The sequence below is a fragment of the Nannobrachium achirus genome (genome assembly GCF_963921795.1).
Source record: "Nannobrachium achirus genome assembly, chromosome: 14".
Lineage (NCBI taxonomy): Eukaryota > Metazoa > Chordata > Actinopteri > Myctophiformes > Myctophidae > Nannobrachium > Nannobrachium achirus.
The window spans coordinates 23,197,383-23,225,027 of record NC_137821.1 but is presented as its reverse complement, the minus strand read 5'-3'; the positions used below and the strand labels follow the sequence as shown (position 1 = coordinate 23,225,027).

Sequence of the window (27,645 nt, the reverse complement as noted above, 5' to 3'; positions counted from 1 at the left end):
CAGCGAGGACATCCCTATAGGAGACGCTGCACTAGATGCCCCAACCACCTAAGCTGTCTCCAGGGACGTGCTGGGCCCCCGATTCAGCCTGGGAAAAAGAGTTGGAGAGGCCCTCATTGCGCGCTATAGAGAGAGATCTCTCTCTATAGCGCTGCTGCTACTCAAAGATTTGTGACAAAGTGACAAGCCAGTGGGCCAATTACTGTACATGAGTTATATTTCGTCGTTGTCGGGTGGAAACCTTGTATGACCTAAACCGTTTGTTTTGTATTTATCATTTTAAAAATGATTTAAACTAGTGAAAACAGCCGATCTAGATCTGCTGTTTTCACTACTTTTGTGCGACAGCCTTGTATGATGAATCAGGGCTTTGCTTTGCGAAAAAATCTACAAATTTGTAACTAATTTTGTCCTAATGGCCGGCCTGGACTGGCCCGGAATGAACCGGCCGTTCGGGAGTTGTCCCGCTTTTCCCAATGGCCAGCACGTCCCTGGCTGTCTCCTTTCCAAGTGAAGGAGCAACGGTTCTACTCTGAGTCCCTCGTGGATGACTGAACTTCTCACCCTATCTCTAAGGGAGAGGCCAGCCACCTGTCTGAGAAAACTCAATTTTGGCGATTGTATCCGGTTACCCACGATCTTATTATTTTTCGGTCATGACCCACACTTCATGACCATAGGTGAGAGTAGGAACAAAGAAAGTAATCATATTTATTTCATTACTGAAATATCGAAATATGTATTATTCTTTATCCCTCCGAATTATGATAAAGAAGCATGTAGATAGTGAACGACACATGATATGATAAATAATATCATATTTTCCTCTTACTGCAGTCTGACACTGCATCCAGACAAGGTGCGGGTGGCATCTGGGCAGGCAGCAGGGGTGGATAAAGACGGCAAGGTGACACTCTCATCCTGTTCATGACCATACAAAATCAACCCTTTCCATGCACTGTACCATATGTCTGTATTGTATGAGCCAAGTCCCTTCTCTCTCTCTCTCTTTGTGTGTGTGTGTGTGTGTGTGTGTGTGTGTGTGTGTGTGTGTGTGTGTGTGTGTGTGTGTGTGTGTGTGTGCGTGTGCGTGTGCGTGTGCGTGTGTGTACCGGGGTTTAGCCTTTGCAGCCTTGCGTCCATATCTGGGACTCATCCACCCTGGTCACCCTGCAGCAGATAGGCATGGAGAAAGGCTTTGAGAGAGGAGTGGGATCCGTGGCCTTCTCTTTCGCTGTGAGTGATCTTGATCTTACACACGTACAGTAACTTCAGTCGCATGAAAGAGTTTTCATGGCCTGGCTCTAGCCTTCTATAAGAGGGTCTGTCTTGTCACTCTGCCAGTAAGTAGTTCACAACCCACAGACGTATGTCCACAAATAGTTTTTCACTATATGTTTTATACTTTTTGAAGTATTAGAATGGAAGTCAATGGGGCTCTGATCGGCGGAAACCTTGCCCGAATTTGACGTTGTACGTCATAGATATGTCATAGATCAGTGGTTCTCAACCTGTGGGTCGGGACCCCCAGGAGGGTCCCCAAATTATTTTGGGGGGGTCCCCAGATGATTAACTTAATGTGCAGCATTGTTTTCTCACTCAACAGTAAACAAATCAACATTAATTGTAAGTGCATAGAGGGTATATGCACATTTCTAAAGTGACAATTTAATACCTCTAAAATGACAAATTAAACATTGGCCAAATTGTCAAATATTAGAGGCAGAAATTGTGAAAATTGCCGATCTACATGCTCACAACGCCTTGCGTTGCGCGGCGTGAGCATGCCATGTAGATCTGCTATTTTCACAATAGAACCATGTTATACAAAATGTAATGCCACAACTCTTGTCAGGGCGGGGGGGGGGGGGGGTCCCCAGTTAAAATATGATTATTTTGGGGGTTGCAGGCCTGAAAAGGTTGAGAACCACTGTTATAGATGACTGACATCACAGGCTGGTCCCATGAAGTCTGAGATTCACATTGGAGCCACGCTATTCCCATGTACTCAGGTGTTGGGAAACCATACCTGGATCTCTAGGATTGGTCCAATCTAAGATAGTCATGATCCTCGAAGGAAAGACCATTCTAGACACATGAATTGCTTGCTGAATTTAATGTTTGCTAGTTTTTTGAAGATTTGATGATATTGAAAATGTTTGGCTAAAACGACGACGTGCCCAAAATAGGGACACACACGTCTAAAGTGTTTAAAAGGTGCCTACAACCGCGAGAACAGTAAAAAAACAAACCGCTAACATCTCTGTCCTTCATTTCCCTCCTTCTCTCTGACACACTTTGTCACTCACTATCCTCGCTGCTTGCTGTTCGCTTGCATCATCTCTCCATCTGTCATTTGTTTTCACACTTGCACACCCGTCTCGCTCTCTATATGTCTCACTCTCTCTCACGCTGTGTGTGTGTGTGTGTGTGTGTGTGTGTGTGTGTGTGTGTGTGCGCGTGTGCGTGCGTGCGTGCGTGCGTGCGTGCGTGCGTGCGTGCGTGCGTGCGCGTGCATGTGGTGTCTTATTCCAGGACTCGGGGGCGTTCCTCTGTGTTATCGATGATTCCAATGAACACATGCTGTCAGTGTGGGACTGCTCCAAAGGAACCAAGCACACCGAGGTTAAGGTAAAACAACACCACCAGATTTATGCACTGGCAGTAGCGCCCAACATAAATAACACAACATTCCTTTATTAAAGTTGCTTTTCCCTGTCAGACTGTACGTCTGACAGGGAGAAATCTCACTCACACCGCCCTGGGAGGCACTAAAAAAAGTGTTGGATTTATTCGAGCGTAACCTAAAACTATTCTGCACCTTGAACCCAGAAGAACTCTTGAAATTATGACACAGCCGCAATGCACGCTCGCTGCCTCCAACGGTGTACTGTATCTTTAGCCGAGCGCCAAGAGTGAGAATTTGCATGCATATGCAGCTGTGCGGCCAAACGCCCACTATAGCCACATAAAGATCCCGGGATCCCTTTATGGAGCATGTCTGTTTGGAGAGATTAAGGGGGAGGAAAGGAAGATGGAGGCAACATCGCCGCGTGCCGTCATGGGCTTTTGTCCCAAATTTCTCAACTTCCCTGAGAGCAATTGCAGCGCTGTTGTCACGGCAACGGTGTAAATATTTTAGACAGGGAATTTGCTCAGCGGTATGTATGTGTGTGAGTGTGTGTGTGTGTGTGTGTGTGTCAGTGCACGTGTCTTTATGTGTGTGTGTGTGTGTGTGTGTGTGTGTGTGTGTGTGTGTGTGTGTGTCTTTGTGTGGGTGGGTAGTTGCGTGCGTGGGTGAACCGGGCCACGTGCTTAAGACGCGTGTGTTAGCATAGGTGCATGAGCTCATTTTCTAACTCCAGTAAGTTGTGCAATGTTTTTAGTTTTTTTTATTATTTTTTTTGCATAACTTGTTTTCCCAACTTATTTTGTCACGGCAGCGCGGGCCCTTGGGTCATGTCCATTTTGTGAGCAGCTGGAGTGGGAGTGGACGGGGCTAACTGCCCGTGCTATGTAAACACACGCGTTCATCCAGGATCAGATAATTACAGTGTGTGCCCCTCCTCTCGCCATAGGAGTGGAATAATCCATAATATGCCACAGTACAGTGGGGACATGAATGGGACTTTTGTGCAGCAGCGTTCTCCTCCATTGCCTCTGTCAACTCCTTTAATCTACCACTGACATTTTAATATAATGATAATTTATGAGCTAAAGCAGTCGAGGCAGCTGATAATAGCTTGTTTCTTCATGTGGGACATTAAAGACGTGTGTGTGTGTGTGTGTGTGTGTGTGTGTGTGTGTGTGTGTGTGTGTGTGTGTGTGTGAGTTTTATTTTTCCATAAATGAATGCCATATCCTATACTTTGTCTTATGATCCACACACGCTCACAACATGTTGCACCGCTATTTTCATGCTGAACATGCGCAAAAATTGGTGGCGATAGGTTTTATAAATATGTAACCAATGAAAAGTATTAACAAGAACTTTCTTCTTTCTTTCTTTCTTTCTTTCTTTCTTTCTTTCTTTCTTGTCTTACTTTGTAAATTCACGTTCATGTACTTCTCTTCCTGTTAGTAGCAAATGTCACCATTAGGACAGAGAGATGAGAAAGATCCTGCAAAATCCTGTTTTAGTTTTAGGTGCTAGTTTTAAGTTTATGTTAAGGTTTGGGTCAAAGTTCAGGTTGTCTATTAAGGAATGTAAATAGTCGATGAAAGACAATGGAAAGTATAGAAATATAAGCATATCATCATCACTTGTCTGGCAATAGTTTTGCATCTCCATATTTAATCTAGTTACATTTTGGACAACCCAATTTATACTGTACTCCGTATTTGCATAACACTGTCATGCAAAAGTATCAAAAATAGATGATCAACCAGCCCATAACGCATCGAGATGCAATGCGTTCTGAGCTTGTAGATTCTAGAAATATTTTGACGAACTACATTGGATCCATTGAAACACAGGTTATGTTCCACCATTTCCTGAAATGTAACAATCTTGGACATGAAAGGTTTTCGCCTGACAGTGACGATGTGCATCCGTCCGCCTCTGGGCGGTGAACAGGAGAGCAGTGTGACAAGAGGACAGTGTGTTGTATTCAGTGGTGGAAAAAGTACAGGCTTTTTCTTTCTTGACCCATTCAGGCCTAGAATTATTGAATGCTTTAGCTATTGAAAAATAGCAGATATACAAGCTCACAGCGCGGCACTGAGTGCCGCGCTGCGAGCTTGTAGATCTGCTATTTTTGAAAAAGTCGTGAAAAAGTGTGCAACTCTTTGAATATATGTATTTTTAAAGCGAACGTTTGTAACTCAAATTTTGCTTCTGGGGGGTCCCTGGAACTAGATATTTTGAGATGCGGGTCCGTGGCCAAATAAATATCATTTTGGGGGTCCTTCAAATGAAAAGGTTTGAGAACCACTGACATAGTAGTCTCTCAAGAACAGACTAACTGAGCTCCAGTTAAGTGAAAAAGACCTTTTCTTTGACGATGGCTAGCCAGATTGCTGAGATAGAAACATAGTTTTTTTCAAAAAAACCTTACAAGGATTCAAAAGACACTTATAGAATCGGGTCAAAATTCTAATTTTCACGATTTTTCAAAAATAGCAGATCTACAAGCTCGCAGCCCGGCACTCGGTGCCGCGCTGTGAGCTTGTATATCTGCTATTTTTCAATAGTTAAAGCATAAAATAATGATACACAATAATGTGTACATGCAATGTAGAAATACTCTGTTACTGTACAAGTAAACGTTCGGAAATTCAAAAATGCACTTGAGTAAAAGTACTCATTATGCAGAATGTCCCATTTCACAAGTTTTCAAATGTATAAAATTCATTAAACTATTTTGAAAATAGCAGATCTACAAGATCAGGGAACTTGTAGATCAAATGGCCGAAATGTATATACCGTAGGGCTGAAGTGGGTTATGTTTTGTAATAATAATCAAAATGTAGAGGAGTAGAAGTAAAGTCAAGTACATAAAATATAAGTAAATAAATATTTGTCAGCACTGGAATACATGTATTAAGTTACTTTACACCAGTGAGCGGGAGAGCGGTGTGACAAGAGGACAGTGTGTTGTTTTTCCAGAGCACCAATGAGGCAGTGTTTGCGGTGGAGTTCAACCCCGGGGACAGCACCAACATCATCACCTGTGGCAAGTCTCACGTCTACTTCTGGACGCTCACCGCCGGACAGCTCACCAAGAAACAAGGCATCTTTGGAGTGAGTCGCTATCCCTTTTCCGAAGCCGTCGGGCCGCATATAGCGAGTGCTCTGTGTTCCCTTGCCTCCTCGAGTTTAAAGATCAACACGGCTCTGCCGAGTTCCACGGCGGAATTTAATGTAACACTTCTGATGGCCAACACCGCCTTTAGTAACATCCACATCCACCCCCAGAGCCACCGCTTAGCAAGCGAACATACACCATGCACATCAATATTAGGTCAGGGGTGGGCAACTTTGATGATACAGTTTACAGTTTACAGTTTAGGTATTTAGCAGACGCTTTTAATCCAAAGTGACTTACAATAAGCAGATACAAAACATCACAAGATAATATGTCAGTACATCAACAGCAATATAACAAGTGCAAATGGATATCTATCTAGAAGAAAAAAACACAATATAATCAAAGTTCTAAAAACCTAAAAACAAATGCTAACTAGCTTCATGTATGGTCATTGATTTTCTGTAGTGCTAAGGGTTTAGGTGGAGTCTGAAGAGGTGAGTCTTCAGTCCACGGCAAAAGCTAGCGAGTGAGTCCGTTGTTCTAAGTGCGACAGGGAGTTTATTCCACAACTTGGGGGCCAGGAGGGCAAACTGTCTCGGACAAGTGGATTTTTGCCCTGGAGTTTTTAGCGAGGGTTCTGTCAGCATCCCTGTGTTGGCTGATCTAAGTGAACAGGTGGGGGTGGAGGGGTTGATCAGGTCTTGGAGGTATGGAGGAGCCATACCTTTGGCTGCTTTGAAGGTCAGCATTAGTGTTTTGTATTCAGTGCGGGCCGCAACCGGGAGCCAGTGGAGGCTGCGGAGAAGGGGAGAGACATGTGAGAACTTAGGCTGGTTGAAGACCAGTCGTGCCGCTGCGTTTTGGATCAGTTGGAGAGGTTTAAGTGCACATGCCGGGAGACCAGTGAGGAGAGAGTTACAATAGTCAAGTTTTGATATGACAGATGTCTGAATGAGGAGCTGGGCTGCCTCCTGGGTGAGGAAGGGTCTGATTCTACGGATGTTATAGAGTGTGAACCTACAGGATCGGGTGACAGATGCAATGTGTGCCTTGAATGATAGCTGGCTGTCCAGGACCACACCAAGGTTTCTAGCAGTAGGAACTGAAGTCACCAATGCATTATCTATGGAAATAGTGAGATCTTGCATGGGGCAAGACTTAGCTGGGAAGAAGAGTAGCTCCGTCTTGATAGAGAGGGCCACTACATTTTCACACTCACTCCCGAGGGCCACAATGCAATATACTGTACATAGCAAAAATAGCCGATCTACAAGCTCAAAACGTGTCGCAGTGTGACACATTTTGAGCTTGTAGATCTGCTATCTTTTAATTAGAATCCTGAAAAGTAACTTTTTTATTTTCTATTTGTTAAGATTTCAAATGCATTTATATGTTCTTATATTAACTTTATTAACTTAAATATAAATACATTGGACATAAAAAATACAATAACATTTTAATACTAGTCATTAAGCTACTAATATAGACTGAAGTAATTAAAGTAGGTAATTTTTCCATGTTTGGAATTGTAACAGCTGAAATCAATAATATATCAGTACTCCAATATCAACCTGTGGTTAATTAAGTGAAGGTGGGGGCCGCATGTGGCCCCCGGGCTGCCAGTTGCCCATGTATGACTTAGGTCAACACAATAGCACTGAAATTGTTGTCAGCAAAGAATATTTATTTTCAAACATAGATAGACAGACAGACAGACAGACAGACAGACAGACAGACAGACAGACAGACAGACAGACAGATAGGTACCAAAAATCGGCAGGATTTAGGGTACTTGGACTGCCTGAGCCTTAACAGAACTGAAAAGAAAAGTTTTTCGTCCTTGTGCACTCACTCCCTTGTTCTGTGCTAAAGAATCATAACAGAGAGAATAAACTTTTTGGGGGGCTGAACTAGAATCCTCCCCCTGCCACAAATGCTCCACCCACTGCTCCAGTGCTGTTGTTGTTACATGTTGTTTGTGGTGTTCTCTCTCTTGTCAGAAATACAAGAAGCCCAAGTTCATCCAGTGTTTTGTATTCAGCCTGACGGGGGACGTGCTGACGGGAGACTCTGAGGGCAACGTCCTGACATGGGGGAAATCAGCAGCAGACGTGAAAACGCTGGGGAAAGGAGCAAAGGGTAATTAAAATAGATCACACTGAGAATTTTTTACCAATATGATTATGTTAAAAAGGATTGTATTGAAGAAACGAAAATGAAAACAAATGACACAAAACAAAAGAAACAAATTGAAGGGCGAGGGACTTTAGCTGAGTCTTCGATGAACTTGCTGCCTTTGTGAATCTTTGAAGTGGGCCGCCAATCCGCCATAGCTCCTGGGCACAACAAAAATAAAGTAAGGAGAGTAATAAGAGTAAAAGGGTGAGAGAAAGTAAAGAGAGTAATAAGAGTAAAAGGGTGAGAGAGAGGGGCACGGTGGTGCAGTGGTTAGCACTTCGCCTCACAGTTGGAAGGTCCTGGGTTCGATTCCTGCCGGGGGAAGCTGTGGGCGCTGGGGTTGTGTTCCTCCACCCGCGTCATCAGCACCCACACCCTAGGCTGAGGTTGGCGATGGGGCCTCTCTGTGGTGAGTTTGCATGTTCTCCCCGTGGCTCCTTGGGCATAGGCCCTCACACAAAAACATGCAGTAGTCCTGGTTTCTATACTACCCCTAGCCAGCCGGGTGCTCCCCAATGTCCCCTGGCGCGGCAGGGGGAGAGCGGAAACCAGGACTACAGGTTAGGTAGTCACCGGGTGAGAAAAAATGGGTTGCAAAAATCATGCGTCAGGTTCAGAGTGGTTACAAATCTGAACACATCGGAAGCATGTTTGCAGCCTATATATCAGCCAGATATTTTAATAACATGGCCATGTGCTGCTAGAGCCCTTCCTGCTATTGTACAGTCTCACTTACCGCCTTGTTGACTAACTAGAATGCCACACGCTTATTTCTCATCATATTTGGGTCATTTAGGTAACTCTATTAGCTATGGTGGCTCAGAGGGTAAAATAGGATTCTGTGTTTTACTCAGGGACACATGGCTTTGGAGGGACAAGCTGTGAGGCAGCCATACCTAGCTTAGAATCTAATCCTGCTGGTCCTGAACTAAGGTATTCCTACAGATGAATCCCTTTTTGAAAAGGGGCACATTTAGTCAGCTTAGTCTTAGTATCACACTGTTGGGTCTATCGAACGTATCGCAATGTGGAAGGATAGACCCCTAGGGGACCCTGGTCAATGAAGTAGGGTCAAAGTGTTTAACGCGACAGAGAGTGAAGCGCACCTGAAATACAGTTCAAGCCATTTAATTTTAACCCCAGCGTAAGTTTAAAGGCATATTATGTAATGTGGAGGTGCAGAAACACACTGTTTGTTGAGCTTGTGACATTATGGGTAAAACATAATTTGTTATGTAAGAACAGGGCAAAATGACATACTATGCCTGATGAGCTTGTTCCCTTTTCCGTCCTCCTCTCCCAGAGACCTTTCAGATCATGCGTCAGACTCGAGCGCACGAAGGCAGTGTGTTTACCCTGTGCAACCTACAGGGCGGCGCTCTGCTCAGTGGCGGGGGTAAAGACCGCAAGATCATCCGCTGGAGCGCAGACCTGGCCCCTGAGCGAGAGTGTGAGGTGAAAGACAAGTGTGTGTGTGTGTGTGTGTGTGTGTGTGTGTGTGTGTGTGTGTGTGTGTGTGTGTGTGTGTGTGTGTGTGTGTGTGTGTGTGTGTGTGTGTGTGTGTGTGTGTGTGTGTGTGTGTGTGTGTGTGTGTGTGTGTGTGTGTGTGTGTGTGTGTGTGCGTGCGTGCGTGCGTGCGTGCGTGCGTGCGTGCGCGCGCGCGCGCGTGCGTGCGTGCGTGCGTTGATACTGGCAGTGTTGTGTAGATGCAAATGTGCATTCAAAATGTTGTTCATGCAAATGTTTGTATTGTTGCCTGCCTCCCCAGATTCCCGAAAACTTTGGTGCAGTCCGTACCATTGCAGATGTGGACGGGGAAGAACTTTTAGTTGGTACGACCCGGAACGCTATCCTTAGGGGCACGTTCTCAGATGGCTTTGTGGCCATAGTACAGGTATGCAAATAACCTAATTATACAACGCCTGTTTCCTTATTTTTAGGTTTTAACCACGTGAACCCTAGCGTCCCTATGCTAGGCATATGCTGATAGGCAAACTTTTGGCGAAAATTGCAGCTCTACAAGCTCAAATTGCATTGCAACGTGACACATTTTGAGTTTGTAGATCAGCAATTCTTTGGTTAAGATAGGTATAGATTGAGCAAAGAAGGGGACCAAGTATAGACCCCTGGGGGACCCCGGTAAACAAGTACATACTGTAGGGTTCACGTGTTTAAATGCACAATTCAAATGCAAACAACTGGAAACTATTTTAGAGATATTGAAGGAAATGACTTGAAAGTCATCAAATGATATAATGAACAAAGACGGATAGAATAATGGTGTGTGTGTGTGTGTGTGTGTGTGTGTGTGTGTGTGTGTGTGTGTGTGTGTGTGTGTGTGTGTGTGTGTGTGTGTGTGTGTGTGTGTGTGTGTGTGTGTGTGTGTGTGTGTGTGTGTGTGTGTGTGTGTGTGTGTGTGTGTGTGCATGCATGTGTGTTAGGGTCATGTGGATGAGATGTGGGGTCTGGCCACCCACCCGTCTCAAAGCATCTTCCTCACCTGTGGCCATGACAGACAGGTGTGCCTGTGGAATACAGAGGAACACAAGCTGGACTGGTCCACAACACTGGAGGTAGGACACACACGCACGATATGGTGATAAATATCGTTGGGACGATACCATGTCTCCACGATATGCCTTTTCAGAGATATTGCATATATCGTGATACAATGAAAAAGTCCTGTTGAATTGTTAATACAGAGATCCATTGCAGAATTCAATTTAAACCTGCATTTTGGTCTAAATCAGTAGTTCTCAAACTTTAAAATGTCAAGGTCTCCCCTTAACTCTGACAGTATACAAATGAAACCAAATGGACGCAGAAAAGTAGCAAAAACTATTTTTGGAAAATCCTCGCCTAAAATGGCATGCCGCACATAGGAACACCAGGTTGAAAGTGATTCATAAATATTGAACCAATGAAGTATTAACAAGAGCTTGTGACTAAATAATATCTACATTTGATCCATTGGAACACATGTTGCTTTTTCCATTTCCTGAAAGGTCACGGTTTCAGAGATACAAGGTTTCCGCCTGACAGTGATTGTATGTTATTTGAGTATGTATACACACATGCATGAGCATTCTTAACCTGTGTTGTGTGTCTCTTTCAGCAGGAGTACGGCCTGTGTGCAGACTTCTGTCCAAATGGTTCTGTGGTTTCTGTAGGACTTAACACGGGAAGGTAAGGCATCTCCCACATGAAAGATACAATACAATTCTAAACTTGTGAGCTTGTAGAACGGCTATTTTAAAAAGGACGGGACCAAGTACAGACTTCTGGGTGAACCCAGTCAACTAAGTATAAAGGGTATACGTGGTTAAAGACAGTCCCAGCTTTCACAGGTCCAACGCACAAGTCTTTATGACTTACTGTGTGTTCCATCTTTGAAATAATTGTAATAATCTATTATACAGTTTCTTTTTTCAGACATGTATTTTAAATAACAATCCCAGAACCATAATTACTGTATATTTACATGGACACAAATCCATGGTGACTGGGACTAATTGGATTATGGCATTATGCCATTTAAAGCATTACAGTAATGCAACAACTATTCCAATAAACCAGTTTATATAGTGTGGTCGCTAATCATGTGGTTTATCCCCAGCATATGGAGATGGAGTGACATTTTTACTTACACATTTAAGAAGCCAAAAGCAATCCGACTAAAAGACGTTTATGTGCCCAAAGGAATTGAAAGAGTGAGCAGAAATCTAGCTGTGTTAATCCTATTGGGCTGCAATTAAGGTGCAAACCTTGCTTCCATGGTCGTCGTGTTCGACCACACTCTTAAATCATAGCATGATCGAATTATTGCTGTGCATGCACAAGCACTCAACAATTACCACTTAGGTGTGATGAATCAACACTATGGGCTTTTGTTTGAATTATGATTTATTCATTTTTCTTCTGAAGAAATAGTGAAAAATAATCGATGTACAATTGCTCAGCATGTTGCAGTGCAATGTGTTTGGGCTATTTTCAACAAAAAAATAATCACAATTTAGCTTGGGTGGGAGACACCAACCAGTATGTAGTACAGTAATTTTTGAAAATATATTTGACATTTTCAGATGAAAGCCAAAGGTGTGGGCTATCAAATAGTTTTGGAATTTTGTTTCTAGCTGCTACAGAGGCTGAGTAATACGTTTTCCAGAAAAACTGTGGTAATTTTCAAATCGGAAGTTTGGTAACCCCTGGTGTATTCTATAAGTCTACCTCCCCACCTCTCCCATGTAGGCGCTGTCGGCCAGAAACCTCTTACCTCCATATTGAAACCTTTTGTATATTATCGTAAAATGAATGCCCTGGTACTTGATCATACTACTGCATTCACACAAAAGTAGCAGATCCATAAGCTCCAAAAGCGGCGTGAAGCGGCGCGTTTCGAGCTTGTAGATCTGGTACCTTTGCTATTTTTGAATTTGAATCCCGAAAAGTAATATTGTCGGACATATTTCCACCCGACTGAGACGATGTATCCTTTTCTCTCTTGTCCCCCCCCCCCCCATGACAATGACAGGTGGCTGGTCCTTGACCTGCAGACCAGGGAAGTGGTCACCGAATTCATTGACGGGAATGAACAGCTGTCTGTCATGAGATACTCCCCAGGTCAGAGTTCTGTGCTGTCAGAATCCGCAGTCTTGACTCCCAGAGCTGCAGAACTAAGATTTTTGTTTAGTTTTTTTGGTGTGTGTGTGTGTGTGTGTGTGTGTGTGTGTGTGTGTGTGTGTGTGTGTGTGTGTGTGTGTGTGTGTGTGTGTGTGTGTGTGTGTGTGTGTGTGTGTGGGAGAGGTCATTTTCAGTTCATTATTCCGTCTTTGAAGCCACAGCCAGGGAAAGACATTGTCAGCTGGGAGCATTACAGCACATGCACAGGAAAATCGTTCTGTGTGTGTGTGCGTGCGTGCGTGTGTGTGTGTGCGTGCGTGTGTGTGTGTGTGTGTGTGTGTGTGTTGTTCTTGACACTCACACAACCCCAGTTCTGCTTTCCTGTGACTGTGCCGTGTGGTTTCACCCTGACCATTCCATAACACATACCAGGAAGTCACTTCTCATTGACGCGCTGACAAGAACGAGGAAGTTGCTTTTTGTCAAATTGAAATTGAAAATTGACATTGTTATGAAGAACATTAACGTTTTTAATCCTTTCTTTTTAATGCAATTCTTTCAAATCTCTTTTGTTGTGAAGTTGAGCAGTCAGTAGAGTACCCTCTGGGGTTACATAGTAGTGGAGAGAAAAAACCCCCTCATAAGTCATTTACAATCCATATGCACGATTTAGTCAAATACATTTGCACACCAAACTGACTCCAAACTTTCAAAAACACTGAGCACATGTGGACGCTCTCCTGTCTTTCTAGATGGAAGCTTTTTGGCTGTGGGCTCTCACGACAACTTCATTTATATCTACACTGTGACAGAATGTGGGCGGCGCTACACCCGCTTTGGCAAGTGCAATGTGAGTGAAGCATTCCGGGAGCTCTGGTAGTGGGCACACGTCATGTTAATAATGGCCTTTTACATTCCAACACAATGCTTTGATTGTCTGACATGTTCTTCATAGCAGATTGTATCACGCTGTTCCTGTTTTATATGCCCAAGGGTCACTCCAGCTTTATTACTCATCTCGATTGGTCCAAAGACGGGAAGTACATCATGTCGAATTCAGGCGACTATGAGATCCTTTACTGTAAGTGATCAGCCACCTACCGTTGTTCCCTATTGAGCTTGGCATATTTCCTGGGGCAAGCTGCCCAGATCACACGTGTCTTCTTATTTTTTCACTCTCAAAAAGCGCCTGCAATATAGTGCATTTGAAACTACATTGCAGTGTGCATCATGGGGTGATCACAGCTTGCCTCCTGTGAATTGTTTTATTCATATATATATATTTTTTTTTTTCATTGCTGAGTGAGGTCAGCAGACAAAGTGACGTGAGTGAGATGAAAAAACCTGGGTGAAATGTGCCAATCTCAACAGGAAACAATGGTATCTTTGCTTTTCTCCAGGTTGCATCGATCAAACATTGGCACATTTGTTGTGCGTGAGAATCGATTGATATGATTATAAAATGTTCTCTGTATAGGGGATGTGGCCGGGGGGTGTAAACTGTTGAGGAACCGCTTCGAGAGCAAAGACAGAGAATGGGCGTCCTACACCTGCGTGCTGGGCTTCCACGTCATGGGTGAGAGAGACCAGAGTCCACACGATTATAATTGACATTGCGGAAATAGAAGATCTACAAGCTCACAACGCCTGACTTTGCGATGCGTTGGGAATTTGGAGACCGGCTATTTTCAGGATTTAGGGGTTAAGTGGTTACCATGGATTAAATTATTGAATCGAACCGATGCTTTTCTACCTTTTGACAATGACAATGACATGTTATTATTCGAACACCACAGGGGCACAGTGGCAAAGCTTCCAGCACATGTTTCAGTTCATGACACACACACAGACACACTAACTAATAACCTATTTCACTAAATCGCTGTGATTGAAAAGTTAAGAATAAAGCCAATATTGTTGCTCTTGTGTTTTAGGTGTGTGGCTGGAAGGCTCAGATGGAACAGACATCAACGCTTTGTGTCGCTCCCACAGTGAGAAGGTGGTTGCTGTGGCTGATGACTTCTGCAAAGTCCACCTCTTCCAGTACCCCTGTCCAAAACTAAAAGTCAGGCTCCTCTTTCTTAGCCACCAGTATACTTATTACTTACACTAGTAACATTAAACCATTTTAACCCTATGTACTTAATTGACTGGAGTCTCTCAGGGGTCTATACTTGGTACCCGTCATTTTCTTCCTCTCTACACCAAATATACAAGCTCACAATGTGTTGCAACATGACGCCTTGTTAGCTTGTAGATTGACCTTTTTTGCAGAATGTTCACATATTGGGTTCAAGTGGTTAAATCATCATAATACGATGCCACAGTTGAGTTGAATAGATAGATGTGTATAAGGTGAGGGTCTATAGCTGAATAGAAGATGGTGACTTGGATCTCCATTATTCATTTCAATGACGGGTGTACCTTCATCCTGTCATAGTAGATCATGTTCATTCCTTCATGTACAGACGCACAGACATGTCACCTGATAGGTGTGAGAGGATCTGGCTGATAGGCCGTGCTGAGTCATCATCATATAGTAAATATTCATGATCTTGCCCAATGAATGCCCACCGATGTTGACTTTTTTCATCTGTAAATCGTCACGCACAGCCATCTTGCACATTGACTCCGATGGGTATTATTATATTAACTATGGAACATTTTGCAGAAAGAAACCAGGCAAAAAAAAAAAGGCAGAATTAAAGTTTGATGTGACTGCACCCTAAAAAGAATCATAGAGAAAATGTCCTTATTTTTGGTCTTAAAGGACAACTTTGTTTTTTTACAACAAGGGTTCATATTTTAGATTGTAATTAAAGAATATAAAAGATGAGAGTTAATGTTTTCATTTACTCCTTTCTATCGTTTTAGAGATTTTAATGATTTAGATTTCAGTGGCTGAGGGCATGCGTACAAGTGGCTAAAATATGTCTTTTTACACAGAATAAGCCCATTCCCAAGATGCACTGCATTCTTTCATGGACAGATATGACTTTTGGGGTTGTAAATAGCAATAAAGAAATTGCAGGCTTATTGTGTCTAAAAACATATTTAGCCACTTGTACACATGCCCCCATGCGTACGCATGCCCCACGTTTTAGCACGCTAAACTTGCTAAAACGATAGAATGAAGTAAATGGAAACATTTTAACACTCACTTTTTCTTTTCTCTAATTACAATCTAAAATGTGAACCCCTGATGTAAAAAAAAAAACAAAGTTGTCCTTTAAATAAACATAGTATTTTGCATATGAAATCTATTTTCCCTTCTGTCTTTTTTTGGCTGTGCAAGTTTTAACTGTGAAGGTTGCAGTAAAACCTCAGACTGCAACCTTGGTATGTTTTTATTATACTACTTTTTCTTACGTTTTCTAATCTCGTCCCTGACAAAACTAATCTAACACAAAAATAAAAACGAATCTAAAACAAAATAAAAAAAACTAAACTGGCAAAGCCACTTTAAAAACCAATGACTAATGCAGTAATGCAGTAATGCCTAATGCAAAATGGTTCCATTTGTACACTCTCACAGTTACAGTATGGGGGTTCATGACCTAAATTTGTATACCAAACTGGGATTGTTTAAAATAAAACGTTTGAGAAGCACTTAATAATGTCAAAATAGAGAATATACCCTCACCTTATGAATGTTCTTATCCATATTGGGAATGCTTCACATACATGTGTTTCATTACGTTTCTCTCCACATAGAAGAAAACTTGAGCTCCTATTCAGTAAAACAGCTTGTTTATCTCTGTTCTATTTTTACTTTTTAACTAAGCATCCTACATTTAAGGATGTGGCCTTCACAAAGTGAACTATCTGCACCTGTGACATTTGACCAAAAGAAAAAAAGACTGTATCAAGTATGTTTACAGGTGTGTTTTACCAATTGATAAACGATAATAACGATTATTGTCCCGTCCCTGTTTTGTTCACACCCTCGCCAGGCACCGAGCCACAAGTACGAGGGCCACGGCAGCCACGTCACCAACGTGTGCTTCACCCACAACGACAGCCACCTGCTCTCCATGGGAGGGAAGGACACCTGCATCCTCCAGTGGCGGGTGGGGAGGGCCAGAGGGAACGGAGACAGCCGCGAGAGACTGGCCTCCGTGTCCTCCGCCAGCTCCCCGGAACCGGCCACCGGTTAGACAGGAGGGGGAGGGGAGGGATGGAGCTGAAAATGTTGTTGATAGAGAGAGAGAACTGTTTGCTCGCTGAGAACGAGAGAGAGAGAGAGAGAGAGAGAGAGAGAGATATGCTGCAACATAGAAAGAGAGTTGGGCACCAGTCACATGTATCGTCAGTCAGGTCCCTGTGTAGAAAATACGTCTTCTGGAAGACAAAAGGAGATTTTCAAGAATGGGACATATTACCGTGAAAAGGTCTGGTCCAACTGGACAGTGTGATATAGTCATCAGAACATGGAATATTTTTTGGTTCTGTCAAACATATCTTGTGAATTTCATTGAGTGGTCAGAAGTGGTGGATTATTAACCTGTATAGAACCTGACTTTATTTTCTGACGTGAAAAAGTCATCGGTTTCAGTGAACATTCCATCCTGTATTTTCCTTTCTAGTTACACAGACTTACCAAACTGCAGCCTTGAGTGGCTTACGCTTGTTTGCTCTAAGAATAAATGTTCCTAAAATGCATATTGTTTTTTAAAGTTCTTAAAGAATTTCAGTGTTTGGTCAATATCTCAGCTAATAGCAAACTATTTGTGCTTGCATTAGACAGACTGTGATAAACTTTCAAGGATATCCGACTCTAGCAGACCAATCATTTTGGAATTTATTGCATTGGTTACTTTTGTCAACTTTTATGTATTTAATAGAACATGGAAGCACTGTGATATTCTGTCTCACAAGATAGACCAACTTAACACAATAAAATCTAACTGACTCTGACTTTTGGTTCTTTTCATACAGTTATTTACATTTACAAAACACGTGCACACAATTTAGCTCTCCATACTTTGAAAATCATAAGCACATTACTTTATGATATAGATAAAAAGATCAAGGATTTGTATTTGTTACATCGCATACACAGTAAGTAGTCTAAATACAGTCAATTAATTTGATTGGCTTATAATTGCGCATTCCCACAATGACATCATAAAAATATTAACCATATTTTAAGATGACTTTTCAAACAGTGACAGTACCCCTTTAGGTGACAGTACCCCTTTAGAATATAAAGTGAAGGTGCCTGTGTGTAGGATGTGTTTAAAAAGAAAATAGTTATGTGAGGGGTGCTATGAGTTGTTTTGTGTGCATAGCTGTGTGCGTGCGTGCATGCAATTGCATCAATTGTTCATAAGTTCATAAGGTTTTGAAGACGTGGAACCGCTTACTGTACAAAGCTGTAGCATCTGAACCAGTCCGTTGCTAGGGTGGCTGGGGTCTGTGATAATCGTATACGGACTTTATTGACAGCTTTGTATCCTGGATGTAGCGAAGCTCACATCCACTGATGTGATGGCTCTTCACATGGGCCATCCCTCTGCAGTGCTTTGCAGTTGAGGGCAGTACAGTTCCCATACCAGGCAATGATACTACCAGTCAGGATGCTCTCTGTGGGGCCTCTGTAGAAGGTTCTTAGGATATTACAATTTAGGCATTTAGCAGATGCTTTTAATCCAAAGCGACTTACAATAAGCAAGTAATACATCAATATAATAAACAAGATAATAGTTGTTGATGTCAGTACATCAACAACAATATGACAAATGCATAGGAATATCAATATAGAAAAACAATAACATAGGTAGACCACGCACCTAATCTTAAAATACTTTTCTAAAACCTAAAAATGCTATATAGCTTCATGTATGGTCATCGAGGGAAGGGGAGATATTGGACTCCATGCCAAATTGCGTTGCAGTGACTTCTTCAACAAGGGCTGGTATGCTTATCCCAGGTAAGGTTCTCTCACTGTCACTGATGTGAACGTCTATAGGAACTTGAAGTCACTGTCACTGACCGTCTCCACTGCAATGCCAACGATAGGGGCTGGGGGCTTGCTCTATTTTTGGCCTCCTACAGACAGTCCAGTCCAGGATCAGTTTGATTGCTTGATTGACATGTTTATGGACAAAAAGCCTATGACAAAACATGCCATGTACAAGGTCAAAGATGTCAAAAGGTTAAAATACAATAAAGCTCGGTTATTTCCATCATGCTCCTTGGTCTTATCAATGAATAACAGGTTGTTCTCCTGGTACCATTGGAGTTATATGTAGGTCCCTGGGCTTGATGTGGGCTCTGGAGGGAGAGATGAATGACCAGTTGTACAGACAGCATTCTCGCATTAGAGATCCTTTTTGGCTAGGTTAATATCCTTGGCCCTTTTCATACCTTGTTCATTAGAAGATGCATGCTCTGAGACTGTTCCTGACTGATGGTCTTATCCAACTATCAACAGCCAGGTTCCCTGTCATCCATTTTATTATTATTATTTAGGTGTGATCTAAATTACTCGTCTGACCTTAAGTTTAGAACAAGGTTTTCTAAACCGAGACTTCATACATAAACACATGCATACATGTAGACCTATACATCAATACATGCATACATAAGGTTTCGTATAACTTAATAGTATCCCCCTGTATCAGAATGTTCGTCTCTGCTGGCAACACGACGTTACATATGTCACTAGAGGGCGCTGCGGTACAAATAATCGTCAATGTCGGGAGGGAGACAGTAGTAACTGAGTAGTAGCTCATCAATGTACTGTAGGCTACTGTATCATCATATCATAGCACTGAAGCTGCAAAACTCCACTGACTAGTGTGTGTACAGCCCGTGTACGGTACCGTAGGCCTATACATGATATATTAGATTCATTCATTTTATTCAGGGTTTTGTAAGGCATTTATAAACGTGGGGTCAAGTTGGCAACAGCTCAGTTGTTGGACACACACATTAATATGTGGTTGACTTGCAAATAAATAATTATTTACAAAACTGGAGTAGTTGCTTCCATCTAAAGAAGTCGAATGGAGTAACATTTGCAATTAAAGACACATAACAGCCTTTTGAAAGGTAGCAACATATGCACAATATAGTTTTTATGACTTCGATTGATGTGTTTAAGTGTCAGAAAGTGGCTTTTCACTCTATTTAATTATTACTATTAGATAAGATAACATATATTACTGGCAACTATAGAGACAAGACAAATAAAGCACTGGTGGCATTATGTTTAAACTTTAAACACATTATTTGGACTTAGTCTATAATAATATAATAATAAAAGTATAATTTGTACCATGTATTTGTGTGTGTGTGTGTGTGTGTGTGTGTGTGTGTGTGTGTGTGTGTGTGTGTGTGTGTGTGTGTGTGTGTGTGTGCGCGCGCGCGTGCGTGCGCGCGCGTGTATTATTATGTGTGTGTATATGCGTCGGAGATTCCCGACTATAATTTCCGAAGATGACGTTAACCAACAGTGGAGGAGGAGATGGAGGGGGGCGGCGGCGGCGCGCGCACGCGCGTGTACGTGTGTGTGTGTGTGTGTGTGTGTGTGTGTGTGTGTGTGTGTGTGTGAGTGTGAACCGAGCGGAGAGGTGGTGATGAAGAGGAGGATGAGGCTGGGAGCGGAGGATGAGGGAGGAAGAGTGGTGGTGGAGTAAAGAGAGAGAGAGAGAGAGAGAGAGAGAGAGAGAGAGAGACAGACAGGCTGTGTGTGGTGGCGGTGGTGGTGTTTAGTGTGACTGTGTGTGTGTGCGTGCGTGCGTGCCTGCGAGTGTGAATGCGTTGTGTAGAGTGAAGTGAGGAAGACGAGGGAGAAGGGAAGAAGAGGTCGTTGAAGAAGAAGAGGAACAAGAAGAAGAAGATCGGAACAAAAGGGGACACGTTTGGGATTTCAACGTTAACGGAACGACGGGAGAGAGGAGGAAGAAAAAAACTTTAAACTTTTTTTTTTTTTTTCTCTCTCCCCTCTTCTTATAACCCTCACACCGGAGCCTTTTGGCCGGGCGGTTGTCGCGCCAGCCGCCGGTCCGTTCGGTGGGGTTGAGAGAGAGAGAGAGAAGAAGAGGAGAGAAGCCGGCTTGGGCTTTTGTTTCCCCTTTCCCCCCCCCTTTCAGCTTGGCCATGGTGGTTTTTATTCTCAACGAATAAATGAAGGATGTAAAAAAATCCCACGCGAGTTATTTTTGACACGCAGCGAGCGGCGGACGCGCGGAGGGGAGGGAGGGAATCCCGGCCGGGGCCAGCCACGCACGGTGTTTTCGTAGAAGGGTTTTTTTTTCTTCTTCCTCCGGCTCCACGGGAGAATGGCGGCCAACATGTACCGAGTGGGAGGTAAGCAACGGAGAGAATGTGTTTGACGTTGTGTGTGTGTGCTGTGTTGAAAGCGTCCAGCGTGGTGCTTGATCAGGGGCCTAGTTTATTTAGAACGCCCGTGGTACGGCGGTGTCGCTGGCGTAAAGAAAATAACAGATCTATAAGTCGTCAACGCGTCGCGGATCGGCGGGTGCGACACGTCGATGTCTTGTAGATCTGTTATTTTGAGGGACTTCATCCTCCTCGCCGCTCGCGCGACGACGGGGCTCCCTCCTCCTCGCAGCTTAGCAACTATAGATAGCGAGCTAATGCTAATAAAAAAGAGCTACGCTCCTGCTTTTCGTTGCGTCACACAGGCAACAAATGACGTGCTTGCGACCGGCGAAAGTGACGACGTGACGTGCGTCGACACCCTGTCGCTCGGTGGAATGGCGTCATTTTTGTCGAAAAGGCTTCGCGCGACCAAGTCGTTTAGTAGTAAGCCTGGCTAGTGCTAACAAAAGTTAGCGGGCTGAGGCTAGCAGCCGGCTAGCCTAGCTGACCGGTTGGCTTATTAGGCTAGCCCACATTGTATGAAGCGGTTAGTGCAGGTAGAGGTACGTACAACAGTTGAGTACAGTAGCAGCTACAATGCTACAGACGTGTGTTGGAGCTGTGGTTCTCAAACTTTCATGTCAAGGATCCCCAGTTTGCCCGCGTGGACCCCCATTTGAAAAGATAAGCCAGGGATCCCCCATAAGAGATGCTTTTTTACGGCTCTAGCAGTACTGATTCTGAAACATTTTAATTTCAATTACCCCCAGTTTGACATGCATTAGGCTACGTAGTACGGACCCCCATTTAATGGCATTTCTATCTCTGAGACCCCCATTTATATAGTAAAAATCAGTGTTAATTTAACTGAGTGTACAAATGGAACGGTTGTAATGGTTCTAATTTCCATACAAAATGGACTGAATGTCTGACTTATGTGTTGAACATAGAATTATATTTAAGACCCATTTGAGTCCCTCAACTGAGAACATATTTAAAGCCATTTAGACTTTAGATTGGTGACATTATGCTTGCTGTGTAGCGAGATGGAGCTCCGTGTTTTACCGGTAGATTTTGAACCAGACAGACGGCGCCCGTCCCGACTGTCCCTCGCGGGGATAGTTAACTGTCACCTACTGTCATTCGGTCGGTCGGTCCCGTCTACTTCCAGGAATGTGACGGCCACCGGTGCTCGTTTCCTAAAAAGTCATATTTCAAAGAGATACTTTCTCTCGCACGAGGGTGTCGCTCGGCCAAAAATAACAGATCTACTCCCAGTCCCACTCACCGAGCTTGTAGACAGTCTGTAGTTTTTGGCAAGCGACACCATGGTACACATACTGTGGTAGTGTTGAGATCAGGTGTGTGTCAGTGGTTTGTAGTGGCTGAGAAGTGTTGTATACATTATTATTGTTATTATCTATTAGCAATAGGCTTGTTTGTTACCATAGGACTTATCCACATGTTTTTGTGTTCACTAGTATTTTAAACGTGAGTCTGACATGTCTGGCTAGTCCATTGATTCCTTCTCATTCCTGGAGTAGATAGATGGATAGATACTGTAGGTAGATAGATGGACCTTTATTTGTTTGTCTAGTAAATGCATGTATTAATTTACTACACAAAACAGTCGTCTGACTATGAAACTATCTGCTGTACACTACATGGCTGCTGTTTGTACAATGAGGTGTGCTGTCAGGTTCATCTTGTGTAAGGTTCCCCAAAGAGTAGCTTATTTAGGTCATGATGATTAAATGATGTGCTTGAAGACGCTGTACCAATTGTCCTATGCTTAATGTAAACAACTGTTTCACCTGCACTTTCGGATTTCACCATGCACAGTGCACGCAATCTCACTTCAATAAGACTTCATTCTCTTGGTTACAAAGCTGATAGAATATTTAATCGCTGCCATTAATTATAATATAATAATAGTGCTATAGCACAGGCACTGAAATATGATTTATGACGTGTTACAGTATTCATGATTTCAATAGCATCACTAGAGGTCCTTCATGTGTGTGTGTGTGTGTGTGTGTGTGTGTGTGTGTGTGTGTGTGTGTGTGTGTGTGTGTGTGTGTGTGTGTGTGTGTGTGTGTGTGTGTGTGTGTGTGTGTGTGTGTGTGTGCTTTTTAATCCTGTTGTTTAGTCTAAAACCAAATTGCTACTACCTGGCCCCTCCCCCTCCACTATCCAGTTTTCTTGGCCTTGAGACAAGGCCCATGGCATTGGCACTGCAGATGGCCCTTTCCAGCATGTCTGACTGCGGCGCCCTCTGGCCATACATTCAGCACCCTACAGGCTGCCCTTCTGAGCACCTCACTCACCTCACAAAGGACTTATTATATGAGCCTGTCTTGTATACCGCTCACTGGCCTCCTGGGCGAACTTTCCCTTGGAGTGGTCACAGTCACACAAGGAGGCTGTTAAAGGCATATTCTTAATCTTTTGTTCCGTCGCTGCGTAGAGACGAGGTGTTGCTCAGCAAAGGTGAAAAGAACATAATATGAAGCAATTTATTTGAACTGAGAGCTATCACTGAAAGGGTTAAGCCCAAGTTGACAGAACACGATGGAATGTGAAATACAAGGGCTGTTGGGGAATGTGGTGAATTAAATTTTACGGCAGAATAACAATTAATTTAGCCTGTGTAATATCACATTAAGCCTGTTAAGAACAAGCATGTACTTATATAATGACTCGCTAATTGATTTGTAATTACTCCACATTGTAACAGTGAGTGGTAAATTGGTGGTAATATGATAACAAAAGCATATAATATAATACAACTGCCAAAATAAACAGTAACACCAGTAAATAAGGGAAAAAGTATATTGAACACGGCTACCCATTTTGATATCCCTATCGTGCAATCGCTCAAAATGCACACTTGACAATGACATGCAGCTAAAGTTGTACTTTATTTGGAAGGTGGCACAACAATGAACCATGGCAGTGGTCTACTAGGAGAAAAGTCATGTTGTTGTTAGTCAAGCCACTGGTGGTATGGTGGGTGCATTTTACTGCCATGGTTTATGTCCATTCAGCTCTGGACTGTAAAATGCCAAGCAATAAAGAGAAAGCTATAGAGTAATCATGTAAATCTAATGGTAAAGCATTTGTTTGACAAGAGTAGAGTCTTTAGACTGATGGAGTCCCCATCCATATGACTCAATGAACATTATTGGCAAAGTTTGATGTCAGCCCAACTGCCCAAGGCTGCATTTTCCAATTGTTGCTAATAAAAAAGACAACTTAATTAAGACAGTTTCACATCACTTCAGTAGAGCTCTTGACAGTTGTCAAGTTTTATATTAGCTGATCTTGTGGCCCATGCGTTCATTTTGCTTTCATTTTAACATTCAGGTGTAGGGCAGGCCTTGGGCTATGGGCCTTTAGATACTCTGCCAGCAGCATTCGGCTCTGATATGATCCCAAAGTCCAGACTCCCGACAGTAGCAGCATTAGCATAGATTTGTTTTGGCTAGAAAAGTCCTTGAGGACCACCTCATGCGATTGACCCCAGCACTGGAAAACATGTTTGTCACTGCTTCTCCCTGACTAGAGCTAATATTTTTTTGAGGGAAGTGGTGCACCATACTGTAAGACATAAATAAAGCAACATTTCTTTATTATTTTTTATTAGAGGGCTTTGGGATTCTTTTTTAAAAAGCTTTCCCACTGATAAACTGCTTCTTCTGAGTGTTTTGTGGCTTTGGGTTTTGGCACATCTCGTGTATTGGTCATATCCTCCCTTGTATCTAAATATGGAATATATTGATGGAAGTGGAGGAACGGGTTTACAGAAAAAAAAATCAAAAACAATCTGAACTAATACACGTAACATTTTCGCAGCTATCAGGACATTTTCCGGCCTTCCTTCAGATTTTAAGGGACATTTAAAAATGTCAATGGGTTATTTGTTTTTGTCCTTTGCCCCCATCCCATAAGAGCCTGCGGCTGTGCTGGTTATCTGCAAATTGCATTATTTGTCAGGAGGTTTGTGAAATGTGTCCAGATTTAAATGTTGTTCTTTCAATAATGGAACCTAAGCCTTCTGTCGCGGCATTTGCTGACAGTTATCAGCTTTGCGTCAGCGAGCGAGTGCCCATATTAAAGGACCCAGAGGAACACAGAGTTGGCAGTACGTGTAAGATCATTATCCTCCCCAGAGATTAGTCAAAGGGCTTCCTCCCGTCTTTGTGCACACTCTCCTCTTCATTCACCCTCAAGCACATAGCACACTGCACCACTTCAGCTTGCACACGACCACAGCAAACACTCAAGAAAAGCACAACCTGTTCTCTGGGTCCCAGATTATTTCGTTAGATTAATTTATTCAGCATGTATTGCACTTGAAAGGTCCACTGAGAACCCCTCCGGAACCTTTTTGAAGTCTGGGTGTCGATTGTGCTGACGAATGTGAGGAGTGAGTTGCTGAGGTGTGTATGTGTGTCTGTATCTAACAAGGGGCAGCCTGTGTGATCCCTATCAAAGGCCAGTGTGCTTGTCTCTCCCTGCTCCATTGATCTACTAGGCTCCCTCTTCTGCCTCTCACTGATGCACTCAGTTCGGAGTCAGATGGCGCTTGCCCCACAGTGCTAGTGGGACAGCGCTGTGCTTTTAATTTGTCCCACTGGACGTCAGCGCTGCAACATGCCTAATCGGGAGGGATGAAGGGAAGGGGATGCGTGCAAACGGAGCTTAAGAGTGAAGGTCACTCAGATTCCCCCTCTTGTCGTTTGGGCGAGAGACAAAAGGTTGAGTGTGATGCCCCTCTCTGTGGTCCAATCTGGTTTTGCGTAACATCTGTGCTGGTGCGTTCCTCTGCTGTGTTCCAGGGACGTTGCTGTTTGTAGCGAGGCTCGCCACCGTAAGTAGAGCAAGAAATGTTCTCTGTGTATGACTGCATCCCTCTGCCCCTATGGATGTGATGATGCAGGCTGATGATGTAAGCAAGCCGACCATGCAGGCTGATGATGTAAGCAAGCCGACCACCTCGTCCCTGTCTGGGAATACCAGACGCTACGCGACAACAAGCTGTTCATACTTAATGCCCAGTGCTGAACAGAACAGGTCTGAGGAGTGTTCACAAGCACAATCCACCAGCTATCAAATCACTATAGGTTAGTGTGGTGCTACAACAATTGGATTGTTGTTTTGTACACTCTTAACTAGTCCTGTGCCCAGGGGTGTGCACAGTATATAGCCCCTTTTCCACAGGCCCAACACCACACCACTCCACACCACATCGCCCACTTGTGTCCCTTTTCCACTACAAGGACCTGGGTAGAGTGATGTGAAAGTGGTACTAAACGTGGTACTAAAAAGTATCCAATCTAGAGTAGGTCTGAGCTAGGCCAAGCAGGGCCAAACACTTCATAATGACTGATCACTCTTCACTCACTGACTTTTCATTTAGACCACCAGGATATAGTTGAAAATACATGATAATAGATTATATTGTGTTATAACCACTATTATAATCTACTAGAAGCTGGGCCGCCCTTCGGGCGGCCCAGCGTCTAGTCGGCGACCTGGCCAACTCGGAACAATGTAAATAGGAATGAATGCCCCGCCCTTTAATGCAAACCCCATTATACCTGTTTTCATAGGACCCGTTTTGACCATTTGTCTGCCTGTGTCCATTTATGCCCATATATGGAGATATCTGTATCTGTCTGTCTGTCGGTGTCCATTTTATGTCCATATATGGAGATCACTGCAGTTATAGTTCTGGGTCCATTTTATGCCCATATATGCCCATATATGGAGATATCTGTCTATCTGCGTCCATTTTATGCCCATATATGGAGATCTCTGTATCTGTCTGTCTGTGTCCCTTTTATGCCCGTATATGGAGATCTTTGTGATTCTGCATCCATTGTATGCCCATATATGCCATATATGGAGATATCTGTTTATCTGCGTCCATTTTATGCCCATATATGAGATTTCTGTCGCTTTTTCAAACAGATGGTCAAAACGGGTCCTATGACAACAGGTATAATGGGGTTTGCATTAAAGGGGGAACCGGCACTGTGTCTGCAACACAGTCGGAGGCACAGACAGATACAGAGATCTCCATAATGGGAATAAAGGGACACAGACAAACAGATGGAGGAGGAGACAAACTTAATGCAAACCCCATTATACCTGTTGTCATAGGACCCGTTTTGACCATCTGTTTGCCTGTGTCCATTTATGCCCATATATGGAGATATCTGTATCTGTCTGTCTGCGTCCACTTTATGCCCATATATGGAGATCTTTGACCATCTGTTTGCCTGTGTCCATTTATGCCCATATATGGAGATATCTGTATTTGTCTGTCTGCATCCATTTTATGCCCATATATGGAGATCTATGCAGACACAGTGCCAGTTCCGGAAAATCCTGATGTCAGACATCAGAATCCGAACCTTTCGTGCTGGTTCCAGAAAATCGTGTATCGGGTCGGGTCGGGTCGAGGCCGAGCACTGCACTACCTGCTGCGGTGGGGAACGCACGTGCCGAATTTGAAATAGGGAATGAATGCCCCACCCTTTAATGCAAACCCCATGAATGCCCCACCCTTTAATGCAAACCCCAATATACCTGTTGTCATAGGACACGTTTTGACCATCTGTTTGTCTTTGTCCACTTATGCCCATATATGAAGATCTCTGCACACACAGTACCGGTTGCAGAAAACTCTGATGTCAGACTTTATGCCCATATCTGGAGAACGCGCGTGCCGGTGGGAAGAAGGGTTCTCGAGATACGC

The 27,645-nt window shown here is 43.3% G+C and overlaps 2 protein-coding genes across 5 annotated transcripts in view; both read left to right on the top strand.

Annotated features, from left to right (window-relative positions):
* eml3 (EMAP like 3) overlaps positions 1 to 17,443 on the top strand; it is a 61,473-nt gene extending 44,030 nt beyond the window's left edge. For 2 of the 3 annotated variants that reach the window (XM_080742047.1, XM_080742045.1), the window contains exons 10-24: positions 838 to 907; positions 1,123 to 1,236; positions 2,536 to 2,631; positions 5,609 to 5,743; positions 7,751 to 7,889; positions 9,232 to 9,383; positions 9,697 to 9,822; positions 10,370 to 10,501; positions 11,044 to 11,114; positions 12,460 to 12,548; positions 13,301 to 13,398; positions 13,542 to 13,629; positions 14,026 to 14,124; positions 14,483 to 14,613; positions 16,502 to 17,443. In XM_080742047.1, coding sequence (XP_080598173.1) covers positions 838 to 907; positions 1,123 to 1,236; positions 2,536 to 2,631; positions 5,609 to 5,743; positions 7,751 to 7,889; positions 9,232 to 9,383; positions 9,697 to 9,822; positions 10,370 to 10,501; positions 11,044 to 11,114; positions 12,460 to 12,548; positions 13,301 to 13,398; positions 13,542 to 13,629; positions 14,026 to 14,124; positions 14,483 to 14,613; positions 16,502 to 16,705 — 1,744 coding nt within the window. In that variant the 3' untranslated portion in view covers positions 16,706 to 17,443. The remainder of the gene's footprint in view (positions 1 to 837; positions 908 to 1,122; positions 1,237 to 2,535; positions 2,632 to 5,608; positions 5,744 to 7,750; positions 7,890 to 9,231; positions 9,384 to 9,696; positions 9,823 to 10,369; positions 10,502 to 11,043; positions 11,115 to 12,459; positions 12,549 to 13,300; positions 13,399 to 13,541; positions 13,630 to 14,025; positions 14,125 to 14,482; positions 14,614 to 16,501) is intronic. The other variant, XM_080742046.1, reaches the window with a different exon arrangement.
* Positions 17,444 to 20,245: 2,802 nt separating this feature from the next.
* mta2 (metastasis associated 1 family, member 2) overlaps positions 20,246 to 27,645 on the top strand; it is a 37,975-nt gene continuing 30,575 nt past the window's right edge. For both annotated transcript variants that reach the window (XM_080741976.1, XM_080741977.1), the window contains exon 1: positions 20,246 to 20,864. In XM_080741976.1, coding sequence (XP_080598102.1) covers positions 20,837 to 20,864 — 28 coding nt within the window. In that variant the 5' untranslated portion in view covers positions 20,246 to 20,836. The remainder of the gene's footprint in view (positions 20,865 to 27,645) is intronic.